The sequence below is a fragment of the Poecile atricapillus genome, chromosome 1 (genome assembly GCF_030490865.1).
Source record: "Poecile atricapillus isolate bPoeAtr1 chromosome 1, bPoeAtr1.hap1, whole genome shotgun sequence".
NCBI lineage: Eukaryota > Metazoa > Chordata > Aves > Passeriformes > Paridae > Poecile > Poecile atricapillus.
Window position 1 is genome coordinate 87951839 of NC_081249.1, and position 27262 is coordinate 87979100.

General features: G+C 39.6%; 1 protein-coding gene across 2 annotated transcripts; it reads right to left on the reverse strand.

Annotated features, from left to right (window-relative positions):
• Positions 1-303: 303 nt before the first annotated feature.
• LOC131592953 (transient receptor potential cation channel subfamily V member 6-like) lies at positions 304-25477 on the reverse strand. 2 transcript variants are annotated; one of them, XM_058864936.1, is made up of 15 exons: positions 24875-25477; positions 15408-15505; positions 14892-15014; positions 13870-14010; positions 13242-13340; positions 12859-13034; positions 11845-11991; positions 9330-9542; positions 8909-8995; positions 7787-7863; positions 7433-7598; positions 7091-7157; positions 6254-6522; positions 5396-5502; positions 304-3917 (listed from the first exon to the last, which is right to left on the reverse strand). In XM_058864936.1, exons 1-15 carry the CDS (start codon positions 25003-25005, stop codon positions 3644-3646), a joined length of 2175 nt encoding a protein of 724 aa, XP_058720919.1. In that variant the 5' UTR covers positions 25006-25477; the 3' UTR covers positions 304-3643. The 2 variants fall into 2 exon arrangements, with proteins under 2 accessions (XP_058720919.1, XP_058720928.1); XM_058864945.1 differs by having other exon boundaries at positions 3747-3917; positions 6240-6522.
• Between the last annotated feature and the right edge of the window lie 1785 nt (positions 25478-27262).

The window sequence follows — 27262 nt, forward strand, 5'->3', positions numbered from 1 at the left end:
AGCAGCTATAGCAAGGACAGCTGCCTCATTGTCCCACATCTATCATTCCACGAACGTGAAAACTCAACTTCTTCTCTGAAGAAGAGAGAACTGTCCTGCAGTTTTCACTAAGCTCTCAATGACTTTAAAAAACAGGGCCTTGACAGTTCATAGTTTGAAACAGAAATCAGCATTTGGAACTTTATACAAACTTTGTATAAAGAAATACCTGAAGTGGATTGCTGTGGAACAACGGATTTAAGAAAAAAATTTAGTGTAGACCCATAGATGACAATACAAACAATTTGTCAGCTAATGTCTATTATTGCTGATAGAGAAGCAAACACAAAAATTGGCTCCTGAGAGTTATTTCAGACACAAAAAAGCACTCAAGATACTCCATATTTTTATTGTCAGCAAAATAGATCTCATTTAACTACAAGCAAGTAGATCAAAACATTCATTCTTATCACATTATCATAAACTTCAGTAACGTAGAAGACAGGTTGAGGTTAGCACTTTCAGGGAGGGAAGGAATGTCTGCTTTGAAATCATAGCAATGTTGTTAGAAGGGAGAGGAAAGACACCTTGCAATAGCAAGGAGCAGCAATACTGTTTCAGAATTTTAGAATATAATTACATCGAAAAGCACAAAACTTGAAGCAAATCTTGAAGCAGCACATTCATGCATAACACTACAGTGAAAGTGCTTTGCCTCTGTGTGACTGCAGTCACTGCTATTGCTGAGTCAGAGCTAGACTGCATTGAACAGCTCAAAGGTTATTCCTGTGCCTCCTATTACTTCATCACCTGAGATTCACACAGGTGCACTTCATGTATATGTGTCCAGACGAAAGAGAGTAAGCCACATTCATGTACAAATTTAGTATTTCCAACAACTGGTGTGCCCATTACATCTGCTAAATTTCCATGCCTCTGGCTTTCTTCTGGAGCCATTTATCCTACAGATAAATAAAATTATTCTAAAAATAGTCTGCATCACTGATCATCAACTAAAGACTGGGGAATCAATTTACTATTGGTAAAATATTCTGCCTCCTTTTTCACAGAGTAATTTTCCAGGGTTTTCTCTTTTTTAAATATGCAAGTCATTTTAGGAAACTGGAAGTCAAATTCCAATAGAAGCCAGTAAGAAATTTTTTCACAATGAAGGTGATGAAATACTGGAACAGATTTTCCAGAGATATGATGGATGCACCATCTCTGGAAATATTCAAGGTCTGGTTGGACAGGGCTGTGAGCAACTGATCCAGCTGAAGATGTGCATGCTCAGTTTCTGGGCTACATGACCTTTAAAGGTCCCTTCTTTCTATGATTCTCTATCCTATTTACATTAGGCAACCCCTAAGTCAGGAAATCAAACACTCAGTTCTGATGCTGTTGTTTGCAGGGGTATTGTGCAGGAAATTTGAAAGCTAAGTATCACAGGATGCAATTTTATGAAAGAAGGCACTTGGAGAGCAGATACCAAAATCAAAAAAAGGTCTTGCACTGGTTACTGAGTTATGTTCTGCCTCCTGCCATGTCAAAGTGTTGTTTTCATTTCTAAGATCAAATTTCTCAATGTTTTTAGCAATGAAGAAAAATGCAAAATCAGAACCAGGGCTTACACAGCTTGTACTTCAAACTACCATTATTATTATTATTACTATCATTAATATTATTATTTTGTCATAAGGGGGAGTTCTTTTGTAGAAATGACAGTATGTGGTTCCATCATAATTGTATTTCAGTGGTTTCCAAGCTAGTAAAAATTCTACTATATTTGGGTGCAGGGATAGGACCTGGAAATCATTAGTTCTTCCCTTCTTGCTACTGCCTACTCACTATGAAATAAAATTAAGCTACAATCAGAGAAACAATTCACAGTTCTGGTTAATGTACCACACTGCTCCCATTTCCACAGATCACCAGTGTAAAGGCCAAGGGTTTTGGGAAGGACTGACAGCACTTCAGTGACTGAAACCAGACAACACCTTCAATTCAGTATTAGTCAACTCAAAAGCATACAGTTGAATTCCAGAGTGACAGCCTTCTGTCCGTCTTACACTGGAACACACACACACACACAAAAAAAAAGCATTCAAGTAAGGGAAAGTGGACATTTAAATAAATACACACAATTGCAAAGATCATGATACTCATTACAGCACCTGCAAGTGAGAAGGCATGGGAGAGGTTTCCAGTGATATTTCAATACAATCAGAAATCCACTGGATGCAGCTTTTTCATTGTCTGCTTTGATTATCACAGGGTGATTTGGCTCAAAGTCTAGTGCTAGATAATAGTCTTTAATTTCTTAAAGAGCAAAGTTGCTGTTACTAGTACTGTTGGAAGGAAATGTTAAGACCGTGGATTGCTTTCTGCTTAACTTCTACTACTGGAATGAAACTACACATGCCTGAGAATACAAAAAAAAAAAACAACCTGAAATGACTGTCCATTTCTCTGAACACTTCTTCATTTTTATTAAAGTGGTCTGAAGCAGATGATAAACTGACAGACTGGCATAGTGTTATGCCTGGAAGGGAACTGTGTAGATGCCTTAGTTGTTCATTGGATAGTTTTAGACTTTCAGAGAGAGACAGAGAGAGAGAGAGAGAGAGCACCAGCTTCTGAACTGTCTCTGCAATAGCTCTTATTCATCTATTCAACATCTCCTCACCATTTCTTTCCATGCTAAATAGGAGCTCACTACTCTACCTTGCTGGCTCAGTTATAAGTCAGGGAACTATGGTTCAGAAACCTATTCTTCCACAAAAAGCAGAAGACCAGCTTTAGCTTACTTGGCAGATAAATATCTCTGCTGAAATTTCACACTACTGGAAGTCACCTAACCAGGTCATACACTCTCTCAACTGGAAAAGAAGTTCCCACTTTAGAATCCTCCCAGGAACAGCAATCACTTCTTTTCAAAAGCTTAAAGTGCATTCATGTGACAAAAAAAATAAAACAAACAGAAACATCCATCACCAATAAAAAATCCAAACAACCAAACCAAACCAAAACTGAAACAGTCCTGCTAAGCCAGAAATGTTGAAACTGCAGTTAATGGAGAATGCCTTTCTTCAGAAGGCAAAATATGTCAGGCCCTCAATGTCAGCTGAGTAGTTACAGTCCTTTTCAATCATCACAGTGTCAACAACTACCTTCATTCCTGAGATCAGTTACAGGGTTTGTGGGGTCTGGGGAGTTTGGGGGTTTTTTTCTGTTCTGTATCAAATCATAAATCAGAACTTCAGTCATTCTTTGCTATGAGAGCCTCACAAATTTGTGAAACTGGTGGGGGGAAGGTTATACTCTATGTAACAGTCCGGAAGAGGGCTGACTGATCACTTCATCGTAAATGGATGAAATCCCTTTGCAGGCTTCTTTTGATCATTTGCATTACACAGCTCAACAAGCCCACCAGCTTGGTGCAAATATCAGTGCAATTGCAGAGAAGCTTATAAGTAGGAGAGAAAAAATTGCATTTTTTATCGTAGCACAGATGCCATGAACTGCTCACAAAATCTTCGCCAGCAGAGTTCTCCAAGGCTGACAAATGTGTGTGGCATGATGGGGAGTGTTTGCGCAGATGCGGAAGACAACTGTCATGGCAAAAGAGCCACTTCATACACTGTGGAGTGAAAATAGAGGCTTCTTAGACATCATACACCTCCTCATCCACGGCAGGACCGACCTCTCCACAAAGCTGGCGGAAGGTGTTGCGCCTCAGGATCTCCCAGCCCCGGTGAGAACTAGTTCTGGATGTGCTCCGTGACAGTGACAGAGCAGACAGTTCCTTCTTGCACAGGGTGTCCCCGCTGGTCTCCAGCTTTTCCGAACCTTTGTCATAGTTATCCCTATCCTGAGCCTTAAATGCCTCCGTGTACCGCATCATCTTGTGTTTGTTGGGATCAATCCTGTCTTCAATTCTGGAAGAGGATTAGAAGATATAAACTGAATTAAGTAGAAAAGTGCCAGCTTATCAACAAAACCCCTCCGAAAAACAGGACTACTGACAGAGACATTCCAGAAAAATCTGCACAGGAAACTGATCACAGGCAGGATGCCAGGAGTTGCTAGCACAATTATCTCCTAGACCTTCATCCCCACCACTGATTTCAGCACCTTTGTCTACCTGTGGTTTCTTGTTCTTTAGCTCATTTCCCAGTCATGATTTGCTCTTTCCATTTTGCCAACTGTAAGCAATTGGCAGACTTTGTATATATGCATATATTCATTTATTTTCTCTGTTCTTGACTTTCCTCCTCTGATACTCCATGGCTGCCAGACTCAGGATGTCATCTCTTGCTGAACCTTTATTTAACTGCTCCACTTCCACCGATTACATTACTTATAGACGTCTTCTGAATCACTGTCCCACATACATATAATGAACACCCATGTGATTTGACAGAACTAAATCACAGAAACACTCTTTTCTCACAGCATCCAATAAATAATTGGCATTCCCAATTATTCCCAGTGAATTTCTGGGACATTGCTCTTGCAATACATTGTTATATCCCATGCCTTGGGCTGAAAGTGTTGCATATTGGCACCACTTTAGGTTGGCTTATTCTGCCCAATAAATCTGAAAAGCCACAAGGCTGTTTGCCTGCAGAAAGTCCTGTGCAGAGCCAGGAGTTGGACTTTGATGTTCCTCGTGGGTCCCTTCCAACTCAGGATATTCTATGAGTCTATGATTCTATGATTCATACAGCCACCACTCCCCCTTCTGGCTTTATCAGCAAAAGATGGCACAGTTAGAAAAGGCAAATGCCCAAAAGTTAATTCACTCCTCACCTGGCGTAAATATTGGTTAAAATCAGAAATAATGAGGAATTTAGTGTTACCCAGACTACAGACAGTTTTTCAGTTCAGTGCCTAAACTGAAATCCTGGACCTGTGCCTTCGTCATAGCAAAGTATAACATATTTACTAGGTTCACTTCAGAAAGAAATTTTGACTTCTATTATTCCTGTTCTAATTTTGAGTCATTCACAGGGCAGCTCGTTGTTGAATGCCTGATAGATCGATTCTGCCTCTGCCATTTCATGTGTCCAAGGGACAGGGACAGCTGACCAAGCATGTCAGTGAAGTTCAGTGAACCTCATTTTAAGAAGTTTGAAAGAAAAATTCAGGTCTTATAAGCCATGCAGTTTCTGGGGTCTGTCCAATGTGACTGTTGCATGAGAAAGCATCAGATGATTTCACAAGGAAATGCACAGCAGAGCTTTCTGCAGGGGACACTGCTTGTCTATCAGTCACAGACAGAAAACAGACTGGGGTCTGTATTCTGCAACAACTTCAAACACTCCCAAGACCACTGGAGAGGCTCTTTATAAACACCCACACATTCAGTTCTTCTTGTTGGACCCTTACCGGCGCACACTCCAAGAGAACTCACCTGAGATACCATCGGTCCCCCAGCCCAAACTCCCGCCCACAGATTCCGGAGCGAGGCCAGAGGCACCGTGGCAGTTTCCTCTCCAACATGACAGTAGTGGCAACAACCTGTGGAATGAGAAAAAAGGAAAAACTCAGATGAATTAGAAAAAAAATCAGACTCTCTTTCAAAAATATTAGTTCCATGAGCGCGGATCCATACTATACTTCATTACAGCTCCTTAAGGAAAAAAAAAAAAAAAAAAAAATATATATATATATATATATGTCTATATTTCAAATAAGGCAGTCACTAATTTAGGTCTAACTGTGACATGTTTTGAAGAAGTAACAGTGGTCTTAAAACATTGTTACATTTCTTTCTTTTTATTCCTCATGCAAATGATTAGGGTAATGAATTGCAATCCAGAGAAGAGGACAGTATCTATACCCACTTTAATTGTCATCAGAACTTGCCACTGTGGCCACATGACTGCATTTAACCCTTTGTCTGACTGCTTTCACACAGAAAACATAGGAAATTAATTTCCTGTTGATTTGCTATAAAACTGGTTGAATGTCTTTGCCTTTTGACCAAGACAGGCCAACTTCTTTTAATGGTTCAAAAGACATTTCTGTCCTTCCTTTAATCATTACTTTGTCTTCTATCCCCCTCATACAATCACTGTAATTATAATTAAACTCTCAGTTACACAGCAATGTGATTTGCAAGAAAAAGTTGCAACTTCAATTCTATTTAACAAGAGATTCCATGTGTTGGGAATGAACATCTAGGGAGACACAGGATGGACAAGAAAGGCTGATGGGCTTCTAGCTGCTATTTGAAATAAGGTAGTAATGCCCACCTTAACAAGATTACCTGGGCTCTCCAGAGCTCATCCTGCTCGTGGGCCACTCTCCAGTGGGTGTCACCCATCATGGCAATTAACAAGTTGAGCATAAGGAGGGTGGCAATGATGGCAAAAGCAAAGTACACCACACTGTACATAAAGGGTAGGTCCACATCGTAGTTTGCAGGGCCATCAATGATGGTGAGGAACAGCTCAAAAGTGGTGAACAAGGACATGGGATAGTTGTAGAACTGCCCAAGGTTTTCAGGGTTCTCTGTCTGGAAGATGATGTAAAAAGCTAGGAGAAATCAGGAAAAAAAGAGAGTTTAACAACAGGAATCACATTCCAGAAGGAATAACAAAATCCCATAAGAGATTCTGACCAAAATAATTGGTCTGGGAAGGCTCTGCACATGTTTCTATGCAAGGACAAATCCCTGATGAAAATCACTGGTCTCCTTGATAAAATGACCCAAATTTACTTTGATTATTATTTCACAAAGTAGTGATCTTTTTATCCTCTAGGACAGAACAAAGCTTTGTGTGTTAATCCAATTTTCCACAGACAAATATCATAAATGCAGTATGTTCTTAAACCTTAACTTAAAAATATATGGAGTTATCCGCATTATCCTAGTTTCTATTATCCTGGAAAGAGCAAGAATTGAAAAGCAAACTGATGGTTTGAGAACAGAAGTCAGTACTGGGAAAGTGACCATGCTCAGAGAAATAGAAGCTAAACATCATCACCAGTTTTTCCAGCTATTCAGGAGTCAATCAGAGATTAAATCAAAACCCACACTCTTAATTCATACCAAAACAGTTGGCAAAGGTAACATATGATTATTTTCTCTTTGTAGACTCACCTGATGCAAAGCCCAATATCACCACAGCCATGAGCCAGCAAAAGCGCATGAGATCTCCAAATATCATCTGTAGAGCAAAGACAGAGCCACCATGAGGCCCAGCTGTTCCACCAAGCCACCCTATGTAAACCTTCTTCCAGATTCTAAGACCATGAGTGGACCAAAGCAAACCTTTGCACTAAAGAGAGAAAGTTCTAAAACTCCCTGTGCAAACAAGAATTTGTCTGTTTGACATTAATGCAAAATTAAGCAAATAGTCCCGAGGGAGAAAAAAGTATTCTTACAGTTCTCCCTATCTGCAAAGAGGTGCCAGGATAGCCTGTATTTGTTTGTGTCTCACACCTTCTGGATCATGATGGTGAAAGGTCCGAGCATCTGGAAGCCCCGTGCGAAGTACATGACGTTGCACCATCCCAGCACCAGGGCGAAGGACATGGGCACCACCTCCCCAGTTGTGCTGGTGAGACGCATCACCATGGTCACCAGGATCATGCAAGCATATGTGATGCTGCACGGAAGAGGAGACAGTGAAAAAAAGGTTCAGTGAAGGAAATATTGGTCAAGCCATTAAAACAAATAAATTCAGAGAAAAAATACTCTAAAAAAAATTGAGGAAGTGACTCATCTTGCAAAAGAGTGCAGTGGGGAAAATGATAAGACAATATATTTATTAGACTAAATATGTTCTGTACTTACACAATTATGTGGAAAGGCCCTCCTAGGATTGTTTGTCCAAAGTATTTCGCTGCTCCAACTCTAAGGATATCTGGAATCTAAAAGAGACATCCTATTAGGATTAATAGGACTCAGTTCCCATAATACTACTAAATGTCATGGCAACCACCAATTTCCATGGGTTCTTAGGGTCAGACACATCTCCTTTGATAGATCAATTTCTATGCTACTTTAAAATCAGAAGGGTTGAGCCAGGTGGGCCCTTCTTGGGATGAGACAGAAATTGCTGAAAAATATAAGAATGCTTGGGCAGATTCAGAGACTTGTCACAGGGAAGTGCCTCAGTAACAAAGACAAAAAAGACCTCCTTGGGGAATCAAAGGAGCTTGTTAAAACTCACACTGTGTTAGTTGTAGCCTTAGCCCCAGAGTCCTGACTAAGCACAGGAAGAAGGACTTGTCCTTCAGGAACACACCATAGAATCGAAACTGCATACTCCACTCAAGCTGAGGTCACACCAGTGCAGAGCAGAGAGGGGACAATCACCTCCTTTGGCCAGATGGTTACACTGTGCTGATGTACCCCATATAGGTAGAAAGCTGTTTACAAGACCTGTTTTATTTTCAGTTCTTCCTGTCATCATCTTTTGCGTTTTCTCACAAAAGTTTCAATCTTCTCTTTCCTATTATAATAAAATCAAGTGGGGGGTGGTTGAGAAAGGCTCCTGTTACAAGTCCACGGAGTAACTGATCTCCAACTAAATGCAAACTTCTCTGTTTATGCACAGAAATCACTTTACCCAGCACTCCTAAAAACAGGAATATTTATGGGTATTGGCTGAAGCAACATCTGGGAGTCAGCTGAACCATGGATGGTGCTAACAGGAACTGTGGATTACTCTGCAAACAGTATTTGAGAGTGCAATCAATCCTTCTAATTGCTTCTTCCGCACCTGGAGTCTCAGGACACTGTCACAGTCTCTGTCTCATCTAATAGACACTGCTGGCACTATGTTGCTGAACTATGTTGAAGCACTCTGACTAAGCAAATAAGCCCTACCAAGTAGTGAGCACAAATCCACGTTTGTCTAGTAAGTAAAATCTGCCTTGATGAAACTTGAAACTGTATAGCTGTTTCTCTTACCTCAAGGACCAAAATTACTACAGCTCCAATGACTGTGATCAGCTCCCCCACCAGCCTCAGCTCATCCTCATATGCCACATATGATTCCTGAAAAAAAAAAGTTAATAAAAACTAAAATTAAATTTTAAATAAAGTGAAAGTAAATTTTAAAAGAGGATGGGGGTGAAGACAGCCTATTGTTACTTATAATAAACATGAGTAGACCTGGCAATGCCAGAGGAACCAGCCCACCCCCAGCAATGGAGAACAGAGCACACCTCCTATTCCTCCCTGACAAAGGTCAGCTGGCCCAAAGAGGGGAGGAGGAGAGCTGCAATAGCTGAGGACTGGGGGAGGCTTGGACTTTCCAGTTAAGTAGGTTAGATGGGAGTTGCCCAATGGGGGCTCTACAGTCTCCTACAGACTCCTACAGTCACAGTACCTGAAGCATTTTCTGGACGTAGATTGTGTTGTCCCTGCTGCTGGTTCTGTTGCCTGTTCGGGGTTTCAGGGGGCGGTAGACGCAGCACATGGTGAAGCAGACCATGTAGAGGATGTAGAATAAGGCCAGGAAACAGAAATAGGGACGACCATACATGTTCCACTTCAGGCTCACCAGCTCCTTCACAGGTGTTAAGTCCAAGATCTGGCGTGCCTGAGGAAGAGAGAAAGAAGGAATTAATTGCCAAAAGTGCATTGTTTCATAAACAGCATTCACAAATTTTCTTGAGAGAGTGTTAACAAGCTATTCTCATCTGCCCTATTCAGCATTACAAAACTGAATTTCCTTTGCAAAAGTGGAATGCTCTGGCGGGCATTGGATTTGCTCAGTTTGACAATAAAGAGCTTTGGAAAAAAGAAATATATCATGCAGAGAACTACTGTTGACTACCAGTGGGAAGTACAAGAAAAGGATGTTAGACACTGGAATAAATTTGTCCTCTATGTAGGAACATAGAACTGTGGACGACAGAATATTCCTGTTAGTACAATAACAGAAGTCTCTGTATCAGATGTTTTAAAGTAAACTTACACATTTTTCTAAAAGATATTTTTACTTTTCTGGTGGTCTATGGCTTATGTAAAAATACTGCCTTTTCAGTTTATGCCTTATTATCTGGGTGATACTTAATTGAATTGCTTATATCAAGCCTTCAGCTTATACTAGAAGACTGGACAGAGCATGAGCAGGAGAGACGGGTGTACTTTGCAACTTACGAATCTGAGCCATGCACTTTATCAAATATTTCTACACTTACTTTCGATTGTTTAGGGGACCACTGCAATAAGTGAGAAGAAAATGTGAGTCAAACTGATGTGACTGGGTTACTTTAAAGAAAAACTTCTTTATGCACTCTGGATGTTTTTCTTCTCTTGCTACAGTGCCCTGTTTCCTCTAAGTGAGCCAAAAATTGCTCAGTGCACAAAGTGCAGGGAATGTTTCCATAAATGGAGATGACTCTAACAAAACTCTTGAATGGCCTATGAAATATCATAAAGGAACAAAACTTCATGAGAGAGAATCCACCTATGGGTGTTCCGGTTTCTGTAGAAATCAGTATTCTAGAATTCTTTGCATAGGAGAGTAAATTTCATTTTCAAAGGGATAATACAAGTTTCAGTCTTACTATAATCTTCCCATAACTGAGTTCCCTTCTATTTTTTTACTTTCCAACCACTTCAGGATCAGAAAATATATCTTAGTACCTATGTATGTATGCATTCCCCCTAACACAAGAGGAACCTGCTTCTGACTGGGGGCTAAACGTGCTTCTCTAGTCCAATATTGAACTGGGACAGGATGATGGGATGGGGTCGCACGTGGCATTCTTCTAGAGAGACAGCAAGCATTTTGGGCCAAATATATCAAATGCAAAAAAATAATTACTAGCTATGTGTCAAAAAATTGTAACTGCATATATGTAAGAACATTCTGGAAAATAAATAATTTTATCTCTTGATATTTGGGGATCCCTTCTGAAATGAGAATTCTTGGACCTGCGTGCACTATATGAATGTTTTGGGATAAGAGAGAGACCCAATATTCTGCTTTCTTTTTGTGATTATGGTTAGTCTCCTAAAGTGGACAACTTCCAAGCCTGTTATATTTTTTGACATGGACTGCTTTTTCCTGGATTTCCATATGCATCCCCACTTACAGAAATTTAAAGGTTTTCACATAAAAGCAAATGAGAACTCCATAAACAGAGAAGCTCCACAGCAAAGCTCTCCAGATGCTCAAACTTTTGTTAGAAAGGTTTGACGAAAATTTTGATAGGTGGAAATAATACAGGATGGGCAGAACTGTGCTAATTGAAGTGTGTTCTGATTCACTTCCTGTCCTGTTAGGATTAGTTAAGGTCATTACAATTGACAGGGCTGTGTACCTTAAAAGTCCTAGGGAGATCTATCAAAGCTCGCCATTCCACTCTGATATTTTGATCTTATTAATCCTTTTACAAGCTTTTGAGCCGACAGCAGAGATAATTTGCCCACTTTGTTTTGAGTCATAACCTGTCATTAAATGAAGGGAATAATAACAATGAGTGGTTTTAAAATGCACTCCAGTTTAGGATTTCTGAATGTACTCCTGTCTCACAGGGATACTGTGAGAGTTAATCAGTATCACAGTTACAGGAAGATACTTGCCAGAGCTACTCTACAGGTTCTTAGTGTATCTTTGAGCCTGGTGAGAGAAATCCCTTTTCTGTAGTTTGTTCATACCTAGTTCTTTCAATAACCTTCAATTTTCATGCCCCAGAAGAAACTCTATATAAAGCATCAGGTGTAGCCAGACCATTAATAAACCCCTATACTTCACATACCCTCTGCAACTCATGGTATGAATTCCTTGCTCTATGGATTGTATCAGTGAGCCTGAACCTTCAAACTCATCATTCCTCTCCTTCTATAATCACCCTGGTCTGCACTCAGAATGCATGCGCTGCCCACAGTACCTCTCTCTTCTTGGTGGACACTATGAGCTCAAGGAAGGACTGATCTTCAGCCCAGGAGTCAATCTCTGTGATATCATACAGCACAGTGCTCAAGGGGCCAAAGGACCAGAGACTCTGCTTCCGCTTCTGCATAAGGTATTGAAACATCTGAGGAAAAAAGAAGGGGGACAAGGATATCAGAAGCTTTCCAGTATATAGTGTATTTGCAATGAGAACAAATAAAGTTGCTCAAAACCCTTAATTATGACATATTTTCCTTGAACTCAGTAGCTGTTTTGGTTCCCATATCTCTCGGGAACAATTACAGCAGGTTTAGAATGGAAGAAATTTTTCTGATTCCTATTTGATCATTAGCTCATGCTTGACATAAAGGATGAGTTATTTTTACTCTAAATTCTAATCAAACTGCTAAAGTTACTTGACACAGTTATAGTTCCTGACAATAGACTTCAGATTGAATTACACGTTGATTAGAAAAAAAATGTTTTAATACTCTTCTACAAGACATCAGAAAAGAGGTGTGACAAGGGAAATGATACTGTCCCTTGTGAATCTACAGAAGAAACAGTAACCACCTTCGTCTTTTCAGTGAGTGGAAGGATGAGGGTTTACATTAAATGCTACGATTTTGTCTATGAATAAATGCCTGTGGATACCTGAAGAGGCTTCCCATCTGTCACATTTAGAGTAATGAAATCTAGACAAGCAAGACAACAATTTCTGTGAGCCTTTAAAAAATTGCTTGGGGTAAATGTGTCTGTTAACACCTGTTTAACTCAAATGCTTCAAAAATAGGGGGAAAATATCTATTTTTTAAGCACTCATTTCTTTCATTAGGATAAAGAAATTTCTTATAAAGGGTTTTTGGGACCTACATAAGACTTCTGGGAAAAAAATCTTGTTACGTATCTCCTACCCACTAAGAATATGCATAAATTCCCTTGCTCTGACTGATGTTATTTCAAGGTCTCCATTTCTCTTTTGTACAGAGGTACCAGTGTCACACAAACTCACCACAGTGTTGCCCTCAACTCCAGCCAGTTTGAATGGACTAAGCCCCTCATTGTTGGGAATCAGTTCAAGTGACCCTGGTCCCTCTTTGTTCCTGTCATAGGAAAGTATCAGGCTGTACATGTGGCAGGCAAACGTCTTATTAGGTTGGAGAACCAGGATGTGAAGAACAGTGTTACCTATGAAGGAAGCAGACTGGATGAAGTATCTGGAATAGCTCAGCCCCGTGCAAAGATTGAGAATGGACTGATGGCTTTTATTTTCCTCATCTCCCTCATCCCGCAGCTGTTTCTAGTGAGAGAAGAATATTTGCATGCACGGATGACAGTCAGAATTAAAATGCCCAGATCCATTCTGTGCAATTCACTGAGCCCCACAGCACATACCCAGAGAATCTTGAGCTCTAATGTCAGCTCCGTTTTCAATGAGCAGCTGCACAATTTCCTCATTCCCCACACAGGCAGCAAATGATAAAACATGCTCTCCTGAAATGAAAAGGATGGGGAGAAACAACATTAAGGATCCAGAGGTAGGAGAGCCTGAAGCATGCTGAGGGGAAGCTATCCATGCTATGAAGCCATAGGATATGAAAGGAAGAGTTACTGTAGGTAACTTGTAAATTTTCCTGCCCCCCTTCTCATCCCAACCAGAAAAGTTAAAGACTTGTCCCACACAACACTAAAAGGAAGAAATGTTCTTTTCAGTGGTTTACCTCCATAAGAAGGTTGATAGATAATTTGCTCCTAGGAAGACACTAAATTACAATTTTAATACAATATATATATTTATTTCCATACATGCAAATCTATAAAACGTGTATTGTTTATATTCACATATCATTCACATACTCGGAGGAAGTCTTACTCTGCTAAAAGGTGTATGTCTGATGACACTTGAAGATAGGAGCCTCTGTTTACCCACTTTAGATGGGGATTATAGTGAGGCTCCCCCATATCCCCCCACCACTCTACTGGTTCCCTCCTTTAGCAGCGAGGGGAGAAGTTAAGGCTGTACCAAAATAGAAAAGGTTCTGGGAGCTGCGCTTGAAGAAGTGCCCAGTGGCCCTTGCTGTGCTGGCATTGGCTCCTCTCTTAAGCAAAGCCTTCACCAACATGGTGTTCTGGTTAGCTGCTGCAATGTGGAGAGCTGTCTGCCCTGCAAGACACAGAAACAAAACCTTGTCTTCCAAGAAAGCAACTTCAGGCTCATCAGCAGTTTGTGTGTCAGTCATGGTAAATGGACAGCAGCTAAAAGAATTAGCTTTGAAGTTATCCCTGTTGTGTGCAAAGGGTTGTGCTAGAGATTTTACAGAGGTTCTGTTCTACCTAAATCTTTTCATTAATTTATTAAAACTGACTTTACAAATTGACAAAAAATCCCAACAGGGTGCACATTCTAGATTTTTTTCCTAGGGAAAATCAAGACATGCCACACTCATCTGGGAAGCAAGCAGGAAGTTGCGAGACTGACTATGCTTTCCTTCCTAAGAAATGAAGATAAGGTCAAGACAAAACTCCCAAAGACTTACTCTAAGTTTTTAGTCCAAAAGAATTTTTAAAAACCCTATTATTATTATTTTAGTGGGTTTGAGATTCAGACTGGAATTTCTGTGTACTCAACCAGAAGCAGTCTTTAAAAATCTGGATAAGAGTCTAGCCTCAAGAGCAGTGGCCACATTTCTCATTTTCTCAACCAAATAACTACTTTTTCTCCTTTCAGGGAAGGTCAGGCAGATATCCCTTTTTTTATAAATGAGTATGTCAGAAACCAAACTATATATCCTTGCAATCCCTTTCCAATCCCTTGCTATTCCCTGGTCAAGGTCTTTGCATGTTTGCATATGTGTGTACTCATGCTTAATATAATTCCTCCTTTTAGGAAAGGTCAGAAGCCATTTGCATATTGGTTTTGCTGTGTTACAGTTTAGCAACATATTGAACCAGGAACAGTATAATCCAATTTCCCAAATGTACAAGTAGCACTTCCTCTCCCCTCCTGCAGGGAATCCCATCCATCCTCATTCCCAGTGATATTACCTTCATAAAGTTCTGATGTCATCCTCTCATTGATAAGCTCAGGAGCTGCTTCCATCAGAGCCACTGCAGCCTCCAAGTTGTCGTACATGGCAGCTACATGAAGGGCAGTCTCTCCCACTGCGCCTAGAAACAGCAGGACAAGTGTGAGAATTGTCACGACATTCAACTGTATAGGACAAAAGCAGAAATAGATTCCTTGAGGTGGGGAATTACAGGAGGGCTATGTCCTCCCTTGAGTAGTGGCCTGGTACAGCCATATAACTGCACAGTCTCTGTCCTTCGCTTCAACAAAATCTGAAAACTGAGCAGAAACTTCAGGTGTCTGTAAGTGACAGCTGACTTCAGGCATGAAGTGAATGAGCACAACCAAGTCAGAAAACTCACTTTGTTGCAAAGCTGCTGACAGAGTTAAATCATTAGAGTCTGCTGATGCAAATATTTAAATAAACTAACAAACTGCTGTAGGAAACTCTTGCCTTCCACAGAAAACCATTTTTCTCAAGTAATCCCAGTTACCTCTCTGATAGATATCGCATGTTCCATCAGTGAGAAGTTTCCTAATGGCAGCAAGGTTGTTCTCTTTGGCAGCCTGGAGGAGTGGGGATTCCCAGATCCTGCAGTCAAGAAAAAATGTCTGATAAGGAATAAAATCAAACACATGGTACCTATTTCCATAGTTAACACGGCCTTTGCTCAAGACAGTTTGTATCTTGAACATTTTAGTTGAAAAATCAGCAATGCACATCTAACATCTGAGGTATTCCTTGAATGCACAAAAAAAAACCCCAAACAAAATCAGAACAGGAAAAAGCAGAGCAGTGCGATTCTAAAAATACACTGAAGTTCATAATCTCTTAGCTTAGTGATACTGAACCGTATGGTGGCAGCAGAGGAGAAAGACAGGGGAAACAACCAAACTGTTTCTTGTTTTTATATCCCACTTTTTGAGGCACAGAAATAGTGAATGATGGGTCATTGAAGCCTCCTGCAAGTAGACAGTTATCTCAGGAGCCAGAAAAAGCCACTTGTTTCTTCACACAGCACAATAAATTAAGAAAAGGTTGCTGTCTGAATTGCTCCCACAGTGGATAGAAAAGGGCAAATGAGAATTCCATCTGTGTTCTTGCAACACTTCCTATAATTAACAGACTGAGCTCTGAAATGTAGTTCTTCCATATACAAAGTTATGGAGAAAAAATTGCCCTTTGGTATACTAGTATTTTCTCTAGTACTGAGAGAATTGAGGAAATTGTTGAGAACTGAAATATGTTCATGTCCTGGGAAAGAGCATGTGCTCAAACAAGTTCCAGACAGAGTGGTTCACTTATAGCTGAAGCATGTCCTTGAGTCTTCCATGAGGATCTGGGTTATTTGAGTATATCTTTTGCACTTGATGAAGAATTTATAAGTACAGCCACCAAACTCTGCTACAGCAAGGTCTTTGGAAGCAAACAACAGGTCAAGGGAGGTGATCCTCCCCCTCTACTCAGCTCTGGTGAGGCCATACCTAGAGCCCTGTATCCAGGTCTTAGGATCTTCAGAACAAAACACATATGGAGTTACTGCAGAGAGTTCAGCAAAAGGCAAAAGATGATCATGAGAATAGAACACCTCTCTGATGGGGAAAGGCTGAGAGAACTGTGACTGTTTAGCCTGGAAAAGACTAGGCTCAGGTGGTGCTCCTATCAATTTTTATAAGTACCTGAAGAGAGTTACCTGCAGTGTTTGTTCAGCATCCAAACATGTTTTGGCAATGTTCAGGGTGAGTTGGCCATACAAAAGTAAAAAAAAGAACAAAATCTACAAAACTGAGGTGAATATTTCTGCTATCTTTGAATATATTCAGGTTTGTCTTTTAATTAAACTTAAAATAAATTAAAAAGTCATTTGGAGTGGGCCTTTTGATTTCTTGATTTTATACAAATAAAAAATTATAGGTATCTCATATTCAGGAGATAAAGATTAAAGGTGAGGAAAGACTCTCAAACCAAAAGAAAAAAAATATGTCTCATGAGTTTTCAGTATGAAATAGTAAGACATTTTTCTCTCCTAACACAGTAACTTCTGTTTTAGACCTTTGTTCAAATTAAAATTTTGTGCTTTTATCTCACCCCTGTTGTTTTCTAGTACAGATGTTTAATTTGATCTTAATTATCTAGCATGGCCCAGGTCAGGCTGCAATGTGTGATGTGGAATAAGTCTAAGGATTACAGTAGAAAATGACAAATTCAAGCTGATATGAACAAAGATAACACCAGCCCTTGTTTTTCTACCAGCCTCTATCTGTCCCTTTACTACAATCTAACAACTGGCAATAATTGTCTTAAGCACACCTCCCCAAAAAAGCATGTGGGACAAATATATTAATCAAACCATATATCTGCAGATACAGTAAATGCTTCCTCCTGGTGGCATTCCATGTATTCTGGCATTATTTAGTTACAAGATTTTGGGGATAAATTCTACATTAAGCAATAGGTGCTTTGTATTAAGTGGTAACACTGATGTGAGGATACATCACCTGTGAATATAACTGTTATAAGCCACATTAAAACCCACACGAGAGAGACAGAGAATATAAATGGCCCATTGCAATAAATGTTTTCTTGCAACTCATGCATCTTAAGTACAGGACAACTTAATGACAAAAAACAGGAAAGCAGGCAACATGAATTCTGTGGCTCAAAGGAATGTCTATTTCTTTAAATTTTTATTTTATGAACAACAAGATCTGAAATAAAAAAGAAATTTATATGCCATTATCTCTGTGGATTTAATCCACTTGAAATGTTAAGAGTTCTGCTCTCTTTTTTAGTGGACACTGGAGACACGAGAAAACTTGGGGGATAAAACAAAACAAAAAATATCAGAATTATACAGATAAATAGAAATCATTTGAGTAAGTGTAAATTAATGGACATGGGCTACAAGTAATAGAAGCATAACTGAACATCATTGTATCATTCCACAAAATGAGCCCTTCCTGTCACCAAAAACACCCCATTATTTAAGTCACTAGAAACTAAACTAGAAAACCCCCGAGGAGCAGAGAAGAAATAAAAACATTCAGGATAAAAAGAACCATCCTCAATAAATCAGGGAGCCATTCTGAGATATTTTTATATGTCCTTCACAGTCCTAGTTAGGGAAGTATTCCTTCTATAGCTTACTCATGCGTCAGTTTCATTAGTAACTAATGACAAGATGATTTGATGAGGAGATTGCATCTAGGATCAAACAAACAGGAACTAAATAAAGAGGCACTCTAAGCAAAAGCCATAAGATTCAGTGTTAGTGAAGTCAGTCTGCCACCTCTGCCACTATTTTGGCTAAGAAAGACTCTGTGTTTCTGGAAAATACATGTTTCAGAGGCAGGAAGTGGGGAGAGGTGGGGTTTCAGTAGCATAAACAATGCAACAATTAATATGTTGATGCTTTATTGGGTAGGCCTTTATCCCTCAAATGACCTCAGAGAGGAGGAAGGATTGGGCAAGAGACGACATGGGAGGACACAAACACAATACCTTTCTCTCAAAAATTACCAAAGTTCTTGTAAACAACTAATTAAATCACGATACAGCTATGAGAAAGGCACCTAAAAAATACTATGCTCAGTGTTTGGAAACTGAGGGCAAAATGGTCAAAAATTTCTTCTTAATGTAGCAACCTCCAACTGGGCTTAAAATGCCAGAGATCTCAGGCCAAAGAGCAAACCAGAAGAGGAACTCAGAAATGTCGGCAAATGTCATGGCACATTGCCTGTGATGTCTCAAAGGTTTGTGAGTTACATGTTCCAAGCATATGCTTTTACTCTCATTTAATTTTCTGTCTCATAATTGGGGAAACATTTTAACCTCATTTAAAACATACCGTTCTAATTATCAACTAATTTTTAATATATTACAGCAATGTACTGAGCACATAAATGTCAAAAACTAGAGGAAGCAAATTTGCTAATATAAAAAATTAAATGAAGTTGCCTGAATTTAGAACCTCCAAAACATTTTCAATTATTTAACTTCTGCATATTTAACTAACTTTCTTCCTGATGGATCAAACGCAGCGTGAGTTTAGCATTTTACTTCTTGGCCCCCTTTGTGTCAAAGCAGCAGCTGGCAAAATCTGTAACCTAAGTCTCTTAAAAGAGCTGCCTACAGTAGGTGCTTAGTTTCCATAAAGTACCATTATGTCACTGAACAGTGAGGCTGTATTTCAGAAAATGATTCAGCAGACATATCTAGACACTTTGAGACGATAATTCAGCACATCTAAGTTAAGCTCCTCTTCTAATCCTGTTCATCCCCTTCAACAGCTATGGAATCAAGGAATATTAAGCACCTGATTTACCCAGCTAAGTTAAGTTTGTAACTCGAGGCAGACTGGATGTTGCCTTACAGGATCAATTTAGGATAAGCACAGCTCCATAGCAAACCAGTAATTCTGAGAGGCAATGAGAACCACTAGTTTCCACCTGGATGTGCTCTTGGGTTCTTCTTACTGAGATAAGGAATGTGTCAGTATGGACGCAGCTCGTGAGCCTTGATCATGCCTTACTATCAGCCAGTTTTCTTCACAGATGATTCAGTGATGTGCTTGGGAAGCCATGAGCTGTTTTTCCAATATAGGTGAGGGCAAAACCAGGAACACCAGAAAGTCCATTGTGAAACAAAGAGGAGATAAAATTTAGGTCAGATTCTGACTGAGGGAGTCATGTAAAACAGTTCTAAACAAGGTTAAAGACTTCACAAGCACTTTCTGCTGGTAATATGTGCCCTTTGAGGTTTACAGCTTCTTGAGAACTTCTTTTGGAGTGCAGCCTGCTCATTTCACTTATGGACAGATAGAGAATGCAAAGGCTAGTAAATAAGTCTTAATTTCATTATAAAAAGAAGAATTTGGATTGCTATGGTTATTCTCTCAGGACATCATTCAGAAGCATCTCTTTCTATTCTTCCCTTATCAGATTCTACAACTTCAATCATTCACTATATGGAATTCCCCTATTCTTTGCCCTAATTTAAGTTTGCTTCCAGCTTCAAGCTTTATACCCATGGAGAGTCAGTTCCTGAAGTTCTAAAGCAGTTATTTTAACCTAAGCTATAAATTCATCATCAGAATATTGTTTCAGCTTTCTCTTCTTTCCCTGTTGTGCTCAGAATATCCATGCTCCAGAATGAATCATGAAATTGTCAGAGGAGATTCATCTTCTCCCTTCCTTCTCCTAGCCTGTGCATGTAAATGTGTGAAAGCCGTCAGGAGAGCAGAGAGCTGATCAGAGGAAGCCAACCAGCTGAAGGAGGATCAAAGCAATCACCTAGCAAGATGCCAAAGGAGTTGGTAAATGACTGCACAAAGTGAAAAGGATCCAGATAACAGGGGCTTGGACAATCAACAGGGTCAGCAAATTTCCTCAGCACCAGCAACAAGACTCAGCAAGTTAACTGGGACCTCTTGCTTGTGTATGTCAAAGCCCCTTCAGCTGAGAGTAAACAGAGCTTCTCTGGAAATTAATTAAACAGGTTAATAATTGCCAATGTTACTAGACAAGAAACTGATAGGGAATTCTTATCCCTTCAGATATTTGACTATCTGCTACACAAAGCAATAGAAATCTTGATCAGTTATTTCCAGCAGGGCATTCTGCTTGCATTAACATCTTTTTTTTCCTAATTCTGCATCTGAGATCATCATAAGAATAATCTCATGCTAGAATTGTTTTAATGGTTCATAAGTTGTTAGTTCTTATTTATTATCACTGAAGCAGTTATAAAACAAATTTGTTCTTTGATGTATGACCTTATTCTGCATCAAAAATTCCAGCCCTCCTCAATAGGGATTTTCTTGCAGTTTTATTCCAGGTTGTGTTCTTTACCCTGTGTCTAATAACTTTTTTCTAACAGTTTTTTAATTTGGGGTGGGTTTTTTTTCAAGGCACAAATTTAATGTTTTCTTCTTTGTAAGGAAACCTATGGCCAAGTTTAGGAAATCAAATAATTTCCTAAATCTACAAATAACTTCCTAAATCTATGAGCCTGAGATGCATCTTAGGCTGAGATTGTGCATTGCTGGGAAAACACAACTTCTGGAGGACCTTTACACTTGCTAAATTAGGGAGACTGTTTTCCATTATTAGTCTCAGAACTTTCATTAGGATGAAGGTGTATCAGTAGAAGAAAAGACCAGAAATGCTGCCACTGATGCTTTTGATTCTATTTTATGTGCAGCAGCCAATCGTTCTTTGCATCATGACTGCTCAGAAGCACTGTTGTTGAAACAAACTATAAATAAAGTGCTGGAACTGGGAGCTGGCATCTTTATTTCACTGTCACATTTGGGAGAAAAAGAACCAATTAATACAGACAGGTATTGTGGATTTTAGGACAGGACAATGCTATGTTAAATAGTGGGATGAAAACTCAGTAATGTTTAGACATGAAGAGCCAAACTATGGGGACAGCTCATTCACTACCAGCTTGAGAAAGATTTATGTAGAAGCTGAAGGCTCTCTGTGTCCTTGTACAACTCTCAAACAATTCCATTTACCTGCATTAGGCTGAGCTGCCCTTTTATTTGTGCCACATTTGTTTCCAGGGTAAGCAAAGCACCTCACTAATATGTCTGGAAGACTAGAGAGCCACCAAAGAATTTGGAAACGGAAAGTTTTATTGTGACACCTTTGGAATGACCATAGGTCTCTGCAAGTTATGCAATTTGTCCCAAGCATCTCTAATGCATTACTTAAATAAATACTTATCGTTTATCTATCAGAGTTATGGATACAGGCAATAGTAGGAGGAAAAATACTACATAATTGTTATATTTTTACAGGTACTGGAACCATGTACTCACTTGTTCTCATTTACATATTGCTTATTTTTTATGAACAGTGCAATTCTCATACGGTGGATTTTCTAAAAGCCTATTCCAGGAGGAATTTGTTCACATTTCCTTAGAAACTCTTGCACTGAAAATAATTTCTAGATCTATTACACTGTGACACACATGTGATTCTTCTTCACCTCTATCAGGCCCAAATTTTCATAAGTATTCATCTTTCTGTTCTCTGTCTCTGTGAATTATGTTGAGGGTTTATGTTCATGTGCTTCAGGCCATGTAGATCTCAGAGTTTGCTTCCAGAGATGATTCTAGAGAGAACATATGAGATGTGACCACTGTCCCTGGGACTCCACATTGAGCTACAGGCTGTTTAAAAGGAGAGTCTTCAACAGAGAAATACCAGAATATTTAGGCCAAATAAAGTCCTTTTCAGTTCTAGGAGATTGTATCACGTTTTTTGAACCTGGATTCCCCAGGGGAAATATTATAGAATGCAATCTTAATCCCTTTCTGTGAATAGGATGAGTAAGAGTGATGAGAATGAATAATGCTAAGATCTACTGCTAGTAAGATTCAAAACTGTTTCATATGAAGAAAGAGAATGAACATCAGTGCCAGGGAAGGTGACAACTACCAAAACAATTAGTTTTCAGGTATTATCACCAGCCCTCAGACAGAAAAAAAAAGACTTGTTCTTCTCTTGCTGACTTTGTGTGTGATCAGAGAATGACAGTTAAATAGTAACATATTTCCCACTGGCTTTCAATAAGACAATAGTAGAATTTAACCACTGCTAATTACTGTATGTATTCCAACACCATTTTCACTACGAAGAACTCAAGCTGAAGCCACAACACTGCAGTTCTATACCACAAAATGACAGGATGCAGCAAAAGCCCTTTTGGCTTACAACAGATTTTCCACAAAAGGAGGTTTCATAAGAGTGGCTCCCACACACCAATCACCAAAGAAGGTCTTCCTGGTGTGTTTTTCTATCTGTACATAACTAAAAATGCAAAAGCAATAAAACTGATTCCAGTCCTCTGCAAAATGTTCTTTTTTTTTTTCTCCTCAAACTCTGAGCACCCCTGGGGACAAGTAACAAAAAAGTAGCCTAACAGGAGGAAGAACTGGTCCTGTCCCTCTTTAGGAGAAGAGTTTCCACATATTGGCACCACGTAATTTGTGACCAAATAGGAGGAGGCTAACTTGTGTTAGTTGAAAGCTGGGGGAAACACATAGACCTAAAATGGAAGGGAACAATCACGTCCCCATGCAACCCTGGTATCACAGTCAATATTGCATGTGTTTGACAGAGAACTTTATAAAGAAACACAGAAAAGTTAACTTTGGGACCAGTGGGATTGCACTACAGTGACCTAAGAGAAATTTATGCAGAAGGGTTTGTATGACTAATATTTTTTCATGTTAGTTCATGTTTTCCTCCATCAGTAGCAACACACAAGATGTTCATGTCCCTGTAGCACACGACTAATGAGGATTAATGAGCAAAGAGAAGTGGCAACCTAAGAGCAGCCTATGTGAAAGGGAGCAACAAAAAGGAAGAGACCAAACCCCGCTTGACAACAGCAGATGGTAAACAAAGAACCGGAATATCATCAAAAGTTACGATTTTGGAGGTTCAGGTTGAATATCTGGGGGAAAAAAACCCTCTTTCACTAGGAGGTTACTACAGCACTGTAAAAGCTACCTAAAGATATGGCAGAGTCTGGGGACCTGGGAAGCTTTCAAGACTGAGCTAGACAGAGCTTAAGCAATGGGATCTCTTGCTGGCAATAGTTCAGCTTCAAGTGGGAGGTTAGATAGAGATCAGCAGCGCTTTCTTCCACATCTCTTTGACTTAAAAATATGAAGATAATGTTACAATAATTAAAAAATAATGTATTACAATTTATTGCTTATTGGTATTAATAACTAGTATATAAACAATATAATTAATTTAATATATTAATATATTTAGACTTCTATTTTATACTCATTTGGATCTTACAGAATCTGCTGAGAACTTATTTTTCAGTTACCTGTGATGCTTTTCATGAACGCATCAAAATGTAAACACTTCAGCATTCCACAGAAACACAATTGTTCCCATTGTCCCTCCCATTTTAAGTGTATTTAAGTCCCACCGCTCTGAAGTAAACTGGAACAGGCTTTGTTACTTGGCCAGAAGTTATAATTCTTTCCCTAAAGGCGTACTTGTGACCGTCTTAACTGCTTCTTTGCATATTTCTATTCATATATGTGTATATACATATGTATAGATAGATTTTGTCGCACACAGTCACCTTTTTGTCCCCACAGATGTTCAGAGTTACGTGTGGAAAGAAAAAACAGATTTTACAAGCAACTGGAAGCAATTTGTTATTTGAGTACTGCAGCATTTGTGCATGCAGGAATGACAATGAAAACCAGATCCAGCTGTATTTCCGTGAATAGTGCTACATTTCTGTGTGTGGAGGGAGCAGCCCTGCACAGCAGCAACAAACAACCTTCAGTGTTCACATGGCAAGACACAGCCAATCTTCTGGATAACCTAAGGTCTAAGAGGAGTCACTGTACATGTTGACACTCAGGTCGCAGGGCTGAGAAACCACAGTCTGACCCAGGAGGTGACTGACCCCCAAAACGTTCAGCAACATTACGGCTACTCTATCCCACAGTAAAAGCAACTTTAGAGAGACAGAAAGCAAAATCCTGACAAAAAACCACCACTATTTCAGCTGGCTGCAGCCTATACATCACACACAATCCTAATAGTCATTGTAATAATGATGACAATAATAATGATAATAGTAATAATAATAATTTAAAGCAAACCTTCATGCATTTTCCTGTGAGCTTTACCAATGAAGCAGGAAAGACAAGAGAATACATTATTAATTTGTGACTGAAGTCCTGCACTCAGGGTAATTCAATTGCAACCTGGTAAATCTACCTGTGAAAGCAGATAAGATTGGAACTCCAGAAACATTCCACCTTGAAGGAAGAAATCTGATAGAGAAAAGTGCTCCAGGGTTGTTTAAAGTTTATCTACTGGCAGAAAAGCCTAAGGGGAAAGAGTGAGAATCAGCTACAGGGAGTGCAGGAGAAGAAAGAGAAGACAGGAAGGCTGAAGTGCACTGTACCTTTTCTGCTGGAGTAAATTGATTTCATCCAGATGTTTATCCCAGGATTTTTTGCCTTGCAGCTTCTGACTTAGTCCATTCCATATCCGGGAATAAAAGGGATTGCTCTCCCCAAATAAAGGCACCCCCATATCACGTCCCTTTTCCTCTCTTGCCCAGCTGCCTGAAATCCAGCAATCCCCACTTGGGGAAAAAGTCAGGAAAGGCTGAGTGCAGGTCACCACTCCTCCACCCTCAGTTACTTACAGAGGAGACTGTCAGTCAACTGCATCAGCTGATCAAAGTACGTGTAAAAACACACAATAAAATCACTTGTTCCTAGCAGACCATACCTTGAGCCTCATCAATTACTTAGTTTCCAAAATAGCCCAACCCAAAGGTGTGTCTGATTTAGAAGTAGCTCACCAGCAGCCTACCCCTCAAAAAGACCCTGAACAGCAACTGAAGAATTCATGCAGCATCAAGGTCCTAGGCTTCTACTATTTTGATTTTGAAATCTAGACTTTAGAAGCAGTCATCCTCCTTTTGTATCTCTGAATTCTTCTGAAAAGCAACATGTAAGCAATTTTGAAATAGACAGCTGAGCGAGTGTGGCAAAACACCTTTAAGGTGAGTGAACATGTGGGAACGTGCCCTAAAAGACGCAGGGCTCTGGGAAGGTGGCAGAGAGGAGGACACACCTCCCACCTCAGCTGTCTGCAAATCCCATTAAAGAAATTATCGTTACAGACTCCACCTTCTCCACGTAAAACAAAATCACCTTACTCCACAAGCTAGAAGAAGAGTTTATGTAGATTAATGTGTAAACTTTACATATTTCATTTTCATTTAATGTTCTACAAGCTCTCATTATTTCATCTCCTAGAAAAATCTTTTTTAGGCAAGAGATGAAAATTTCTATTTAACAAAACCTTTTTTTTATTATTTAACAAAAACTTGATTTTGGCACAGAAGAACATATTCAGAGTCAGGGGCTATTTGCCTGCAAAGCAGTCGACCAAATATCAAAATGAAGACATGAGGCATCCTTCTTTGTGTGAAGAAGATGGAAACTATGAGGGAGAAAAGAAAAAAAGACAAAGTAAAAAAAAAAAAAAAAATACAAAAGAGAAAGGGAAAAGAGAAAGCTCCTAGTTTCTAATCTTCGTTCCCTAAAGACTTGTCCCAATATTTTTATACCTTGAATCAACAGAAATATCCCTTCATTCCTACTCCTGCTGTAGTGGAAATTAATTCTGTTCAAGATGCCTGGACCCAGGCAGAATCAGTAGGTAAGAGAGAAAAGCATATAAAGCAATAGGACTGAGTAATTTCTTTGAAATTCCTGGTTTATTTAGAGGTTTCTCAGAACTACAAAACCAGGATTAACATCCAAACTTCTGTAAACTCATGATGTATCCTATCCTAGAAAATCATAAATTGCTACACAAAAAACAATGCTTTAAGACAAACTTGAGGGATCAAACTCCAAAATGGTTTCACTGAACTGACCCGGTCTAGGAGGAAGTATCAAGTTAAGCTGTCATAATGGGAAGAATACATAATTTCCTGCTTTAAGAAGTTGGAGTTTATACCAGCCAGGTGTTTTGAGCATATGTTGTGTTTTTAATAGTTTTTTTAAAGAATATCAATAATGAGGCCACCCTAACACTGTGAGGGTTGGGGGGAAGCAACTCCTCTTGAAATTGAGAAAGGTATTTAGACACTGAGGCGTTAAATGCCTCTGACAGACAAACACAATCTGTTTCTCCCAAGCAGAGAATACTTTCCACTGTCTCCCCAAGGAAGCCCGAGAAGATTGGTATCAGCAGTTCAGGAAAGCAGTGATTTATTCCTGCCTCCTCTGGGCAACACTGCCACCCTGACAGCAGCTCTCAGGTACAAGAAGCGAAGAACAGTCAGACAGAAGATTGAGGGAGAAGTTCTTAGCTAAGCGTGGAGGCAACATCTGCAGCACCAGGGCAGTCCCAGCAGCTGCAAACCAGTGTCTCAGGTGGACTCACCACATGGTCGTGGGCGGCTCATTAGAGCTCCTAATACGACTTCAGACTGCAGTAAAGCTGGCTCAACAGTTTTCCTTTACCCACTTGTACGAGCATAAAGTCTAACACTGCAGTAGAATGTTTTCTTGTAATTCGTGGTAGAGGGCATTTTCAGCGGAAACAGAATGCGGAGGCGAAAGGTGGATGAAATATGTAAGTATATGGAAGGGTCTGAAACCTCTTTAGCAGCACATCATGACCAAATCACTTAAGCACTGCTGGGCTTTCAGTCTAGCAGGCTGTAAATAGTTTTATTCAAAAACTAAAGACCTGATAATGCCTTGCAGTTCAGATGTGGATTGTAGGTCTATACAGTTTGTGTGCATGTGGTTTTCCACATACCTCA